General features: G+C 40.6%; 1 protein-coding gene across 1 annotated transcript in view; it reads left to right on the plus strand.

Annotated features, from left to right (window-relative positions):
* LOC138843574 (probable ATP-dependent RNA helicase DDX60) overlaps nucleotides 1–13,756 on the plus strand; it is a 79,269-nt gene that overhangs the window by 54,553 nt on the left and 10,960 nt on the right. The window contains exons 25-31 of the mRNA XM_070048175.1: nucleotides 829–981; nucleotides 2,896–3,040; nucleotides 5,672–5,824; nucleotides 8,885–8,989; nucleotides 10,312–10,512; nucleotides 11,083–11,187; nucleotides 11,327–11,471. Coding sequence (XP_069904276.1) covers nucleotides 829–981; nucleotides 2,896–3,040; nucleotides 5,672–5,824; nucleotides 8,885–8,989; nucleotides 10,312–10,512; nucleotides 11,083–11,187; nucleotides 11,327–11,471 — 1,007 coding nt within the window. The remainder of the gene's footprint in view (nucleotides 1–828; nucleotides 982–2,895; nucleotides 3,041–5,671; nucleotides 5,825–8,884; nucleotides 8,990–10,311; nucleotides 10,513–11,082; nucleotides 11,188–11,326; nucleotides 11,472–13,756) is intronic.

Below are 13,756 nucleotides of genomic sequence, written 5' to 3' on the forward strand. Positions count from 1 at the left end.
ATTGAGTGTTTAGTCTGCCATTTTTCTTTTGTGAAGTTTTATTATATATAAGCTCTCTTTAAGTGGAAAGAAAAGACCTTGAAGAATATTTATGACAATCACTTCAAAGAATTAAAAGAAAAATTAGATAGGGCCTGGTAGCAAGATGATTTAATTAGCAATCATGTTTTCATCAGCTCTTTGTGGGAGGTTTAATTTATGCATATTGTGTATATGTGGGCACTCACCGACATAGAGTATATATATACATATATACTATATATATAAAACTTCAAAATTGGAAGGAAAATATGAGGCCAAATTGTCAATTCTTTACATGTCTGTATAGGAATGTGCATTGATCTTGTAATAAGTCTGAAAATTTTTGAGAAAAGTGAAGAGAAAAAGGTTAAGCCAAATATGAGGAAGTACAAAAGTACTCCTAGAAATCCAATTCCTAACTCAAACTTCATGTCACAGGTGAAAAGGAACTAACTAGTAACAATGACAAGTAGGTGCTGGTCTGTTCTTTACAAAGATTCAGCAGTCTTAATATGGGAACTGTGTCAAATGAGAAAAGAGCAGTTTTTTTTTTTTCCCTAGTAAAGAGCCTTTACCTAACTACTCTTACCATAGTATCAAAATTCACCTTTGTAACTAACTCTGATCTTCCCTTCCATTCACATGAACTCTGATATAGGAGTTAAATGGGCAAAAATGAATGAATGACAGAGATTGATGTTACCCAAACAAAGGTTCCTACATCCAAAAATTGTCTTTATTAATGAATGCAGGGCTGGACTGGAATGAGCATGCAGTTATCCAGTGTTCTCACATACTTTACTTTAGATTCAACATTCACTCAGTGGAAAGGTCAGCTTCACGCCTTCTTACTAACATGTTGATGAGACAATATACTCATAGTCACAACTCTGAAGGAGAGAAGAATTTAAACAGGAAACTGGAGAAAGCAATTAAGTCTCAAAGGAGAATGTACGCTGCGTGAGTATTTCTACTGGAATTGTGGAATTCATTGTGAACTGAAACCTTTAAGTGTGCAATTATTTATATAATTAAAATCATATTTCACTGCTTTATGTTTTTATGATACACCAACTTAATTTAATTAGAACATCATTTTGGGGGACTTATGTGGGAGAAGATTATTGAGTATTTCAGTAATTGTACAATGTTTTACAGTAACTTTCTTCAGTTGATTAGCTGATTTCTAACATTTTCTTAGGTCCACAAAGTTTAAGTTTGTGATTAACAACCTAATCATATATTTAAAGTCCCACAACACTCAGTACCATTATAGGGATCAAGCTTCATTATGAGTTCTGGGACAAAATATATTCAAATGATAGCAGATCCAAAAGCTTCCTACTCACTTATTATTTCATTCTTTTTGTTGGTGTTTCTTTAACTAGATAATTGAAATGGTCTGTCTTTGAATTAATTGATTCTTTCTTTCACTGGATTAAGTTTGCTATGGAAACTCTTGAATTTTTTGTTTCGATGATTTTGTTCTTCAGCTTCAGAATTCTTGTTTATCTATCTTTGTTGAACCCTCATTTTGTTCATGTATTATTTTGCTGATTTTTAAAATATTTTCTTTCTATGTTCTCTTATATATTGCTCACTAAACTTCTTTAGGATGATTATCTTGAATTCTTTGTTAGGCAGTTCATAGATCTCCATTTCTTCTGTTTTAAAAAGATCTATTTATTTATTTGAAAGACAAAATTGGGGGGGTGGAGAGAATCTTTCATCTGCTGGTTTATTCCACAAAGAGCTGCAACAGTTGTAGCTGGGCCAGTCTGAAATCAGGAGCCGGAAGATTCTTCGGGGTCTCCCATGGGTGTGCAGGGGCTCAAGAACTTGGGCCATCTTCCACTGCTTTCCCAGGTGTGTTAGGGAGCTGGAGTGGAAGTGGAGCAGCCGGGACTTAAACCGGTGTCCATATGGGATGCTGGTACTACAGGCAGTGGCTTTACCCACTGTGCCATAGTGCCAGCCCTAGATCTCCATTTCTTTCTTTTTTTAAAAGATTTATTTATTTATTTGAAAGTCAGAGTTACACAGAAGAGAGGCAGAGAGAGAGAGAGAGAGGGAGAGGGGCCCTCCATCCGATGTTCACTCCTCAATCGGCCACAATGGCCAGAGCTGCACTGATCCAGAGCCAGGAGCCCCCTCAGGGTCTTCCACACACATGTAGGGGCCCAAGGCCTTGTGCCATCCTCCACTGCTTTCTCAGGCATAGCAGGATTGGAAATAGAGCAGCCGGGCCTCGAACTGGCTCCCACATGGGATGCCGGCACTTTAGGCCAGGGCGTTAACCCGCTGAGCCACAGTGCCAGCCCCTAGATCTCCATTTCTTTAAGCTTCGTTATTGGAATCTTATTTTATTCCTTTGGTGATGTCATGTTTCCCTGATTCTTTGATTCTGGTACCTGCATGTTGCTCTCTGTGCATTTGAAGAAGCAATCATTTCTTCCAATCTTTATAAACTGGCTTTGGCAGTTTTACCAGTTGGCTTGAATGGAGGTTTTAGATGGGCCAGTTAGTGGAGCTTATGGGCTTACTGGCTTGCCAAGTCTGGCGACAGACCTGTTGCTGGAATCCACAGGTGAGCAGGCCTCATACCAGAATCTGTAGTCAAGCAGGACCAAGAATGGTTTTTCTGTTTTCTGTTAAGTAGGTGTCAATGCATATGTTAAAAATAACAGATGGTAAGCAATGAGAATTGAAGTAATTAAGGCCTGGTGAATATCCTTTAATAAGGGCAATCATATTTTGGGTTCAAATTACCAGGCATTCTTTTATGCTGGCACTTACAGACACAATTTCAAATGTTGAAAAGAAGAGGGCATGTTATAATCAATATTCACGACGTTCCTGATTTTTTATATTCAGTTATTTACATTCAAATTCAACTGCTCGAATTCAGAGATTGATTTTATGGGACGCTGAAATAAAGGAAATAAAGAAGAGTCTTAAAAAGAGTAAAGAAGTTCCTCCGGACTGTACTTATGTTGATCGAGCAGGTGTGGATAGCAAGGTAAGAGACGAGAACAGGGGGCATGCCTAGGTGGATGGATTCATTTGCTAAGGCTTCTGCACCAGGGTACCACGTGTTAGGAATTTATTTCTTAACAGTTATGCCTGCTGGAAGTCTGGCACCCAGTAGGATTACTTCCTACTGAGGCTTCAGAGGGCAGGGTCTGCTCCAGGTCTCTCTCCAGGGCTTACATGCATTACTTTAGAGGGCTCATGAAAAACAGAATTAAAAAATAAGTTTATTTTATGCAAAAGAATTTTGAAATCTGCCCACACGAGGCATCTTCCCAGAGGCCATGGAGAATACATGTTATGAGAAAGCTCTGCGTGAATTTCTAAAGTTTTTTGCACTAGAATAAACTTAGTTTTTCGATTTGATTTTTCCATGAACTTGTTGCAGTCCTCTTGTATAATTGGGTACCTTCTCCCTGCTGTCTGTTACCACTACATCGTGTTTCCTCTGTATGTGTCTGTCCGAAATTCCTCTTACAAAGGTAGTAGTCATATTGGATTGCAGCTCACTGTAATGATTTTACTTTTAACTTAATTGTATCAAGTACTTCAAAGTTCAGTTTTGGTGGTGCACAATCTGGCGCATAACCTTATATGTGTGTGTGTGTGTCTATACTGTACTATGCAGTTTATAAAACACAACCTATTTCATCTAAATTGATCTTAATGTATGGGAAACTGGAGTTGGAGGCTGAAGAAGTTAAGATTATATATGTAAGCTTACACAGCTATTAAAAGTGGTTCAAAGATTCATGACGAGGTATAGCAAGTGCAGGCTTTTTCTTTGTGCAGTCGACTGCATCTGTTAAAGTTAATGATAATCTTTTATGTAATAGAAATAGAAATAGAAAAGGTAAAAGTAATCACCAAGAGTCACCCTCCAGTAAGTAAAGAATTCAACAAGCAGTCAGCAAAAAACCCCACTGTTCCTGAAGAGTATAGACAAGGGCCATGAGCAATAATCGAATCTTGTGACTATAAAGTGAATTCAAAGTATATCATTGTAGAAATTAAAAGAAAATAAGAAAGGAAGGAGGAAGTAGATGGGAGCAAGGGAGGGAACAAAGGAGGGTGGGAAGTATCATGATATTTTAAAAAAATATTTATTATTTTGAAAGGCAGAATTACACGGATACACACACACACACACACACACATCTTCCATCTGCTGGTTCACTCCCCAAGTTGCCACATTGGCCAAGACTGGGCCAGGCTGAAGCCAGGAGCCAGGAGCCAGGAGCTTCTCCTAGGTTTCCCACATGGTTGCAGAGATCCAAGCACTTTGGCCATCCTCCACTGCTTTCCCAGGCACATTAGTAGAGGACTGGATAGAAAGTGGAGCAGCTGGGACTCGAACTGGTGTCCATATAGGATGCTGGCACTACAGGCAGTAGCTTTACCCGCTGTACCACAGTGGCGGCCCCATAATTATGTTCTTAAAACTGTATATATAAAATACATGAGATTTGTTCTCCTTATAGCAAATAAAAAATTTAAGAAAAAGAAAAGGTAAATGTTAAATCTCTTTTCTGAGCTAATGCAGTGACTTGCTACCAAGAAATCAAAATCAGATTTGTCTTTCATTTGAAAACTTCTCCCGTTTTCTGTGCTTCATGTCACCAAATCATCCACCACATGCCCAGTTTTACAAACTAGAAACGGTTGCCTTCTCCTCCACTGCTGTGTGTCTCACTCAGAAACTAAGCCCAGAACACTGAGAGATATGCCAGATAACGGGTGTGCATCTGTTGGTTGGTTGACCTACTAGACCATGTAGTCAGATCAATGGTTATTACTTGTGTATGTTTGCTTTTTTCTTTTAGTGATGGTGCAGGTTGGAAAGGGGGAGGGAAGCAGAATAAAAGTAAAAAAGAGGGTGGGAAAGAGAAGAAAGAAAGAAAAAGAGCAATAGTGACTGACAGAGGTAGAAACTGTTCAGGAGCAGACAGGGAGTTTCAGAGAAGGGGCTGCAGGACAGAGATGGGGAGAGAGTGTGGAGAGAGAGACAGGAAGTGAGAAACACAAAGGTGCCAGCCTGGAAGCACAGGGAGACACAGACAGACACGGGCAGACAGTGGTCAAATGTGATTGGAGTGAACAGCGGTTAGTTAGTTTCAAGTCAGCAGCAAAAATAGAGCACAAGGCAGTTGATCATCAGACTCCGCTGAGAGCTGTGTGGGGGCCAGGGATGGATTTTGCTACTTGCCTGGAGGGACGCTGGGCCTGCATGGAGCATCTTCCTCTTGGAATTCTTACTGTGTTGCTTCAGTGTTTCCTCATTACCCCAGGATGAGCTGGAGCTGCCTCCAGCATTGTGGGAATGATGTCAGCAGGTGTATGAGGGAAAATTGGGCACATGGCTGCTGTGAGGAAGGCATGTGAAGAAAGGATCAGTGCATTTGAGGTTGGGCTGCATTCTACTTTCTCAGGTCTTATGCATGAATGCCACTTAGGACAGAACTGCTCTGTTTATGAACTTGAGGTTCTAGCCTAAAACACAACTGCTCTTCCCAGAAATGCATCTAACTCTGCCTGCTAAAGCCTTCTAACACATAAAATCAGGCTTCAGTCAAAGGACATATGCCTTCATTTGATTTTGCAAACTGTGTGTGTGTTTCAGACTTTCAGGAAGATTGTATCCAGGCTGAGATGGACAAGAGGAGGCTCTGGTCTGATCAGGCTTTTACAGCGGGGCATTGGCTACCATCATGGTTTAATGGAGTACAAACAGAGACAAGTTGTTGAGACCCTTTTCAGACTGAAGCACGTCAAGGTAGATGAACTCACTACAAAGCACAGCTTTCACTTTAATTGGGTAGCTGCAGTGGCTATGGGACGGAAGATGCTCTATCTAGCTCTCTCTCTCAATCCCTGCACCTGGGGAGATGCGCCACCTACATTTATCATATTTCCTTCCATACATTTTTACATAGTTAATATGATAATGTGTGCCCAATTTGGGATCTTGTCTGCCTTGCCTAATATTATTTTAATAATTAGCATGAGGTAATAAACATGTGTGCAACAGAAAATACACATATTTAATTTACTTAAGCATTATACTGTTAATTTTCTTTCAACATAGACAATCATTTTTTAAAAGATTTATTTATGTATTTGAAAGAGTTACAGAGAGAGAGAGAGAGAGAGAGAGAGATCTTCCATCTGCTGGTTCACTCCCCAAGTGGCTGTAATGGCTGGAGTTGGGACGATCTGAAGCCAGGAGCCCGGAGCTTCTTCCAGGTCTCCCACTGTGGTGGGTGCAGGAGCCCAAGTGCTTGGGCCATTTTCTGCTGCTTTCCGAGGCCGTAGCAGAGTTGGATTGGAAGTGGAGCAGCCGGGACTTGAACTGGCGCCCATATGGGATGCTGGCACTGCAGGCAGTGGCTTTACCCACTGCACCACAGTATTGGCCCCATCAATCATCATTTTAATTATTTATTTAGAATTGATTGATTCTGCTAAGTGAAAGAAATGTCTCAGAAGGAAAAGGTAGCAGGCTCTGGAAATACATAGCCAAATTTCTTTCCAGGATGACTCTTTTTAACTTCATTTAGATTTTGAGTATTAGGGTTAAAAACTGAAGTTGTTATGATGGTACAGAGAATATCTCATGCCACCCAATTTCTCCTTTTATTAACATCTTACACTATTACAACATATTATTGCCACAGATGAATCCATATTGTTACATTTTTATTAAATAAAATCCATTCTTTTTTTGAAGATGTATTTACTTATTTTAAAGACAGTTACACACACACACACACACACACACACACACAGGGGGGGTGGAATCTTCCCTCTATTGATTCGCTCCCCAAATGACCACAATGGCCACAGTGGGCCAGAATGAAGCCCGGAACCAGGAACTCCATCTGGTCTCCCACATGGGTGTCAAGGGCCCAAGTACTTGGCCATTTTCCACTGTTTTCCCAGGCACTTTAGCAGGGGGCTGGGTAGGCAATGAAACAGCCAGAGCTCAAACTTGCTCTCCTATGGGATGCAGGCACCTCAGGTGGCAGCTTAACCTGCTGAGCTACAGTCCCAGCCCCGAAAGTCCATTCTTTGTTCAGATAGCCCAATCATTCCCCAGTGATCCAGAAAGATAACTGTATAAACTGCAGTGTGAAAATTAAGAGTAAATTAACGGGGTAAAGGAGAACTAATAATGGAAATAAGAAAGTTTATTTATTTATTTATTTTTAAAGAATTATTTATTCATTTGAAAGTCGGGGTTACACAGAGAGAGAAGGAGAGGCAGAGAGAGAGAGGTCTTCCATCTGCTGGTTCACTCCCCAGTTGGCCGCACTGGCTGGAGCTTCGCTTATTGAAGCCAGGAGCCAGGAGCTTCTTCCTGGTCTCTCACGTGGGTGCAGGGGCCCAAGTGCTTGGGCCATCTTGTACTGCTTTCCCAGGCCATAGCAGAGAGCTGGATTGGAAGAGGAGCAGCCGGGACTCGAACCGGCGCCCATATGGGGTGCCAGCACTGCAGGCGGCAGCTTTATCCGCTATGCCACAGCGCCAGCCCCAGAAAATTTATTTATTTGCTAGGTAAATAAAATGCTGTATAGACAAACTTCTGTGATGCAGCTAAGCTAGTAGTTGGAGGAAAATGTATAACCTAACTATGTTTATTTTCAAGAGAAGAAAAGGCTACATGAGAAACAAAAATGTATCTGAGCAACCTTAGGTAGGTTTGAGATAAGACAGTTTCCAGCAGTAGATTGACCTTTCTCTAAGAAATGTGAACCCCTCGGTATCTGCAGGGGACTGATTCTAGGACTTGCACAGATACCAAAATCCATCAGTGCTCTAGTCTTTTATATAAGACAGCATAGCTTTGGCATAGAACCAATGCATATCCTCTGTGTCTCTAGGTTACTTACATTACTTAGTGCAGTGTATTGTATGTAAGTAGTTGCTACAGTATATTATTTAGAAAATAATGACAGGAAAAAAAAAAGACTGTAAGTGTTCAGTACACTTTTTTGTCCAAATATTTCCAGTCTTTGGTTGGTTGAATTCACAGATACAGAACTCAGGGACATGGAACCCAGTGCTTTTTCCTTCCACATTAAAACAGCCAGAATACGTCAGCAAGTGCTTATCAACTCTCTCTCTCTCTCTCACACACACACATGCACGCACACACACACGTGCACACACATGCATGTACAGCCCACATCTCTCCACTAGGAATATTTCCTGTTCAATTATGTCATAATATGTTGTCTAGAATAATCTAAAAGCATTCTGTCAGACTTCTACTTTTGGTAATCACCTCCTACAATTATTTCCTCCCAGAGCTGCCAAATCGATCTTGTAAATATTAATTATATCATATTACCTTTCTTTCTTTTTACAATCTACGTCTTAGAATGGTTTTGTCATGCTTATTATGACTTGCTTCCTGCTTAGTCTGACTTTGTATCATTTACTATTTTCTGTTCTTGGAAATCTTTTAACGTGAAAATAAACTCCTTGTATAACATATTGCTCTTATTCATGCCAAACACACACAGACAGTAACACTGAAGGCTTACTGAATGGCTTTGATTTTGTATCATTTTGTTACCTGGAAAATGCTGTATAATTGTAATGTTCAGCAAGAATATGAGAATGAATGAACATCCAAGTGGGATGTAGAGCTGTCTATTCCAAAAGCAAGCATAGAGTTTGATGTTTTGCAATACTGTCTTAACACTGCACTTTTACTCAAGAAAAATAATGTAAGGGGATTTAATTTGGTCAATACTTACTACGTATGCATCTGTGTATGCTACATTAAATATGTTTTCCCAATTTTTAATTTTTTTGCTTTCCATCATAGGTAGTGACAGCTACATCATCCCTTGCTTTGGGAATTAATATGCCCTGTAAAACCGTTGTTTTTACAGAAGACTCTGTTTATTTGGATGCTCTGAACTTTCGACAGGTATTTATAATACATGACTTCTGTTACGGTTCTATATACAGGTATCTGAAATGCTCATTCAGTAGGCCAGGAAAAGCCATTTGTTCTGAAATATTTGGTGGCCATAAAAATATTTGAAACTGAGTTTTTATATATGTATATTAATGAATATGATTACACTTAAAAACTTGTAAAATATATTGTCAGTAGCTTAGTTTTCCTGAAGATATTCTCAATTTGATAAATATTCTTGAACATAAACAAAAATAATATTGGAGGGAAGTAACTACATCTTTGAGCACCCAATTCATGCCAACCACCAATAATTATATGTTAAGTGTCTATAAGGTTTTGATTTTAGGCTCGTTTCTGGAACTACGTTGGTAAATCAGAAATTGTGCCTGCTTTAAAGGCCATGATTTTAATTTAATTTTATAGGCAGAGAGAGAGAAACGAGAGAGGAAGGAAAAAAGAGACAAAGAGGTTTCCTACCCACTGGTTCAAGCCTCAGACACCTATGGTGGCTAGGGTTAGGCCAGGCTGAAGTCAGGAGTCAGTAACTCAGTCTGGATTTCCAGTGTGAGTGATAGGAACCTGACTACTTGAGCTGCCACCTGCTGCCTTCCAGGAAGCTGGGAAGGGGACCAGAGCTGGTGTTTGAACCCAGGCGTTCCAATCTAGGTGTCAGGCATCCCAAGCATCCTACACCAAATGCCTTCCCTAAGGTCATGATCTTTATTTGTTTATTTAAAGATTTATTTACTTATTTGAAAGACAGAGTTATAGACAGAGAGAGGTGGGGGGGGGGGTCTTTCATCGTTTGGTTCACTCCCCAAATGGACCCAAAGGCTGGAGCTAGGCCAATCTGAAGCCAGGCGCTAGGAGCTTCTTCCACATTTCCAACATGGGTGCAGGGACCCCAGCACTTGAGCCATCTTCCAGTGCCTTCTCAGGCCATGAGCAGGGAGCTGGATCTGAAGGGAAGCAGCCGGGACTCCAAGTGGTGCCCATATGGGATGCTGGCACTGCAGGTGGCCCAACCTAGTTAAACCACAGCACCGACCCCAGATCATGATCTCTAAACACAGGAGCTGGTACTCCATTTATTTTTTTAAAAAAGAGGCAATACTGTCTTAACACTGGACTTTAAAATGTATCTATAAAAATATATCTATAAAATAAAATAATTCTGCAAGATTTGACAACATCAATATACCAAGAAACAAAAAACTCATTGAAGATTTATTTTCAAATGTTTAATGTTCCACATGGTATAGGTAAGTGAGACATTATTTACAGTGCCAGGATTTGAACTTGCATAAGTTTTGTGGTCATCTCTTTAGATGTCTGGGCGTGCAGGAAGGCGTGGAGAAGATCTTATAGGAAGTGTGATCTTCTATGATATTCCATTACCCAAGATAGACCGGCTCTTGAAGTCTGATGTGCCCAAGCTGAAGGGTCAGTTTCCCCTAAACATCACCTTGGTTCTCAGACTCATGCTGTTGGTTGCCAAAGCAGATGACAAAGAGGATGCCAAAGCAAAGGTACAGTCTCTACCCTCTCTAACAGACATAATCATCTTAGCTCAAGTCTAAAGTAAGCCTCGCCTGTTAGGTATCTTGGAGGGAATAAAATCACAATGTGCAGTTCGCAAACTCTTAGCAACATTTGATTCTTGTCTTAGTGCCTTTCCTTCACACAAGAACATGGTGGTAACTTCTGTACACGTGACAAATTAAGTCCATGATTATAAATACACTCTGCATATATGAGAAATTTTTTTCAATAAATATATCTAGCCTAGAACATTTAAAAGTAAATTTTCAAAGAATTAATGGTTGAAAATGTACTAAATACTGGAATGTTCCTAACTCTTACTTTTATATATTCATAAGTTTACATTTATTTCTCAGTGGTTATGAGTGAAGTTGTCATTGTTCATCTCTCCCAGTAAATTTTTCATCCTATTATGTTTTATTCATACATAGAGAATGTAAAACTTATGGCATATCTGTAATAATTATTTAGAGTATATAATATAACAAAGTCATTAGTGATATCTCAAACTTTATAGCTAGCCTGTCTAACTTTGGTGTTTTGACATGTGTGCATAGGCATTGTCGCTGCTCCAGTATTCCTTGATGTCCTTCAAGCGACCAAAGGTCAAGTGCATGTTAAAATTTTACTTCATATATTCTTTGCAATTCTTGGTCAGAGAGGTAAGATTTAAACCTGTTTTCACTAAAGTGTTCGTACATGTATTTAACTTTACTACTGAAATCTCCTTACTTGATGACTTACCTGTTGGGTATTTCTGAGATCTAGGGACTGAGGCTAAATTGTTAAATTGATTCACAGGGATACCTGAATCAAGAATGTGTTCCCGTTGGATATGCTGGCCTTGTGTCCCACCTGCACTACCACGAACCTTCAAACTTTGCTTTAGTAAGCATGCTGGTGAAAGGTCTGTTTCACAAGCTGTGTGTTCCAGTCATCGTAGATGGTGAGCAGCTATCCTTTTCCCAACTCCTACCCCTTACACTGTACATGTACACACACTGACATCCCGTACGACTGCTTCACATATACCTGCACATTCCCCAGAACTACATTTGCTTTTGATGGTGTGTCATCTTTAAAAGATTGAGAGGGAGGGAGGGACAGGGGGAAGAAGGGGGAGAGACAGGGAAGGAGGGAAGAAGGGAAAGATGGGGAGAGAGGGGGGGAGGAGGGAAAAGAGAGAGAGAGGATGAATGAATGAATGAATGAGCGAGTAGACCAAGAGAAATCTTCCACTGATTTGCTTTCCGATGTCCACAGTAGCTGGTCCTGGGCCAGGTCAAAGTTGGGAGCTGGAAACTCAATCCATGTCTCTCATGTGGGTGGGAAGAACCCAGTCAATCACTTGTGCCATCATCTGCATTAGCAGGAAGTAAGAGCTGGATCTGAATTTTAAACCTGGGTACCCCATATGAGATGTAGGCATCTTAACTGCTAGGCTAAGCATGCATCTTGGTAGGCCATTTTCTGATTGCCCATTCTCCTAATGTATCTTGAAGGTTTTTCTTCTCATTTTACAAAATTAAATATGTTTATAAAATATTATTAGCATCTGAATTTTGTATGTATAATCATAATATAAATATGATTCTTAATGATTATTTAATATACTTTTAAATTTTAAGAAATTATAACCTTTAGCTTTGTTAAAGACAATAAGCATTATTCTACTGAAAAATTTTTGGAAGTTATTTACATAAAACATTGTCATCTGTAATGATTTCCTTTACTATAATTTTAAATTAGTTTTTCCCTTTTCTATAACTGAAACACAATGCTGTAAGGTAAAGAGGGAAATAGAACGGTGTGATCCAAACACAAATGCAGGCAGCTAAGGCTAGAATATACAGTTAGTGACCCATTGTTCTATTTTATTTTTGGAAACATCAACTTTTATCAAAATAGTACAGAAATAATTAAGATGATATGGTAGTATATATCTTTTTAAAAAATATTTATTTATTTATTTGAAAGTCAGAGTTACACAGAGAGAGGAGAGGCAAAGAGAGAGAGAGAGGTCTTCCATCTGCTGGTTCACTCCCCAATTGGCTGCAATGGCCAGAGCTGGGACGATCTGAAGCCAGGAGCCAGGAGCTTCTTCCAGTTCTCCCACATGGGTGCAGGGGCCGAAGGACCTGGGTCATCTTCTACTGCTTTCCCAGGCCATAACAGAGAGCTGGATCAGAAGTGGAGCAGCCAGGACTCGAACCGGTGCCCATATGGGATGCCGGCACTGCAGGCCAGGTGTTAACCCACTATGCCACTGTGCTGGCCCATGATATCTTAACACTAATAATAAATCAAATCATAAAGCCTTTGATCCATGTGAACCTGTTTTTTTTTTTTTTTTCAAGAAAGAGTCATGAATTTTACTTATGATATAAATATTGCGTAGAGGGTCTCAGAATGCTAAAGCAATTTGAAAGCTGGGCACAATTTTCACATGATGCTAACAATGTATAGAAATCAAGTTCGAGCCGGTGCCACGGCTCACTAGGCTAATCCTCCACCTAGCGGCGCCGACACACCGGGTTCTAGTCCCGGTCGGGGCGCCTGATTCTGTCCCTGTTGCCCCTCTTCCAGGCCAGCTCTCTGCTGTGGCCAGGGAGTGCAGTGGAGGATGGCCCAGGTGCTTGGGCCCTGCACCCCATGGGAGACCAGGAAAAGCACCTGGCTCCTGGCTCCTGCCATCGGATCAGCGCGGTGCGCCGGCCGCAGCGCACCGGCCGCAGCGGCCATTGGAGGGTGAACCAACGGCAAAGGAAGACCTTTCTCTCTGTCTCTCTCTCTCACTGTCCACTCTGTCTGTCAAAAAAAAAACAAAAACAAAAACAAACAAAAAAAGAAATCAAGTTTGAAAGCCTCACTCTGCATGGCATTTCTCTGATACTGCAGGTAGTTGTAGCCTGTTTCCTAGTCTCTCATGAGTGCCTGTCATTCAGCTCCTTCATCCATCATGCTCCCAGTGGTCTGGACCCTGGCCCTCTGCAAAATGCTGGAGCAGATCAAATATCGGGAATTTCACATAGGCTTTCCCTCTAGGAGATTTAGTCCCTAGTGTATTGCGAGGGTTTGGGCATAAGAAAATATGGGGAATAAATATTCCAGGGAAAAAGCAATATTGGCAGCAAAGGCCTGTCAAGAGGAGCAGGTGCGAGTTCTTTCTGTAACGTGCACCAAAGAGAGAGTGGGCGCAGATTCACGTCACACAGGGCCTGGAAGGGCAGA

The sequence above is a fragment of the Oryctolagus cuniculus genome, chromosome 8, assembly GCF_964237555.1.
Source record: "Oryctolagus cuniculus chromosome 8, mOryCun1.1, whole genome shotgun sequence".
Taxonomy (NCBI): domain Eukaryota; kingdom Metazoa; phylum Chordata; class Mammalia; order Lagomorpha; family Leporidae; genus Oryctolagus; species Oryctolagus cuniculus.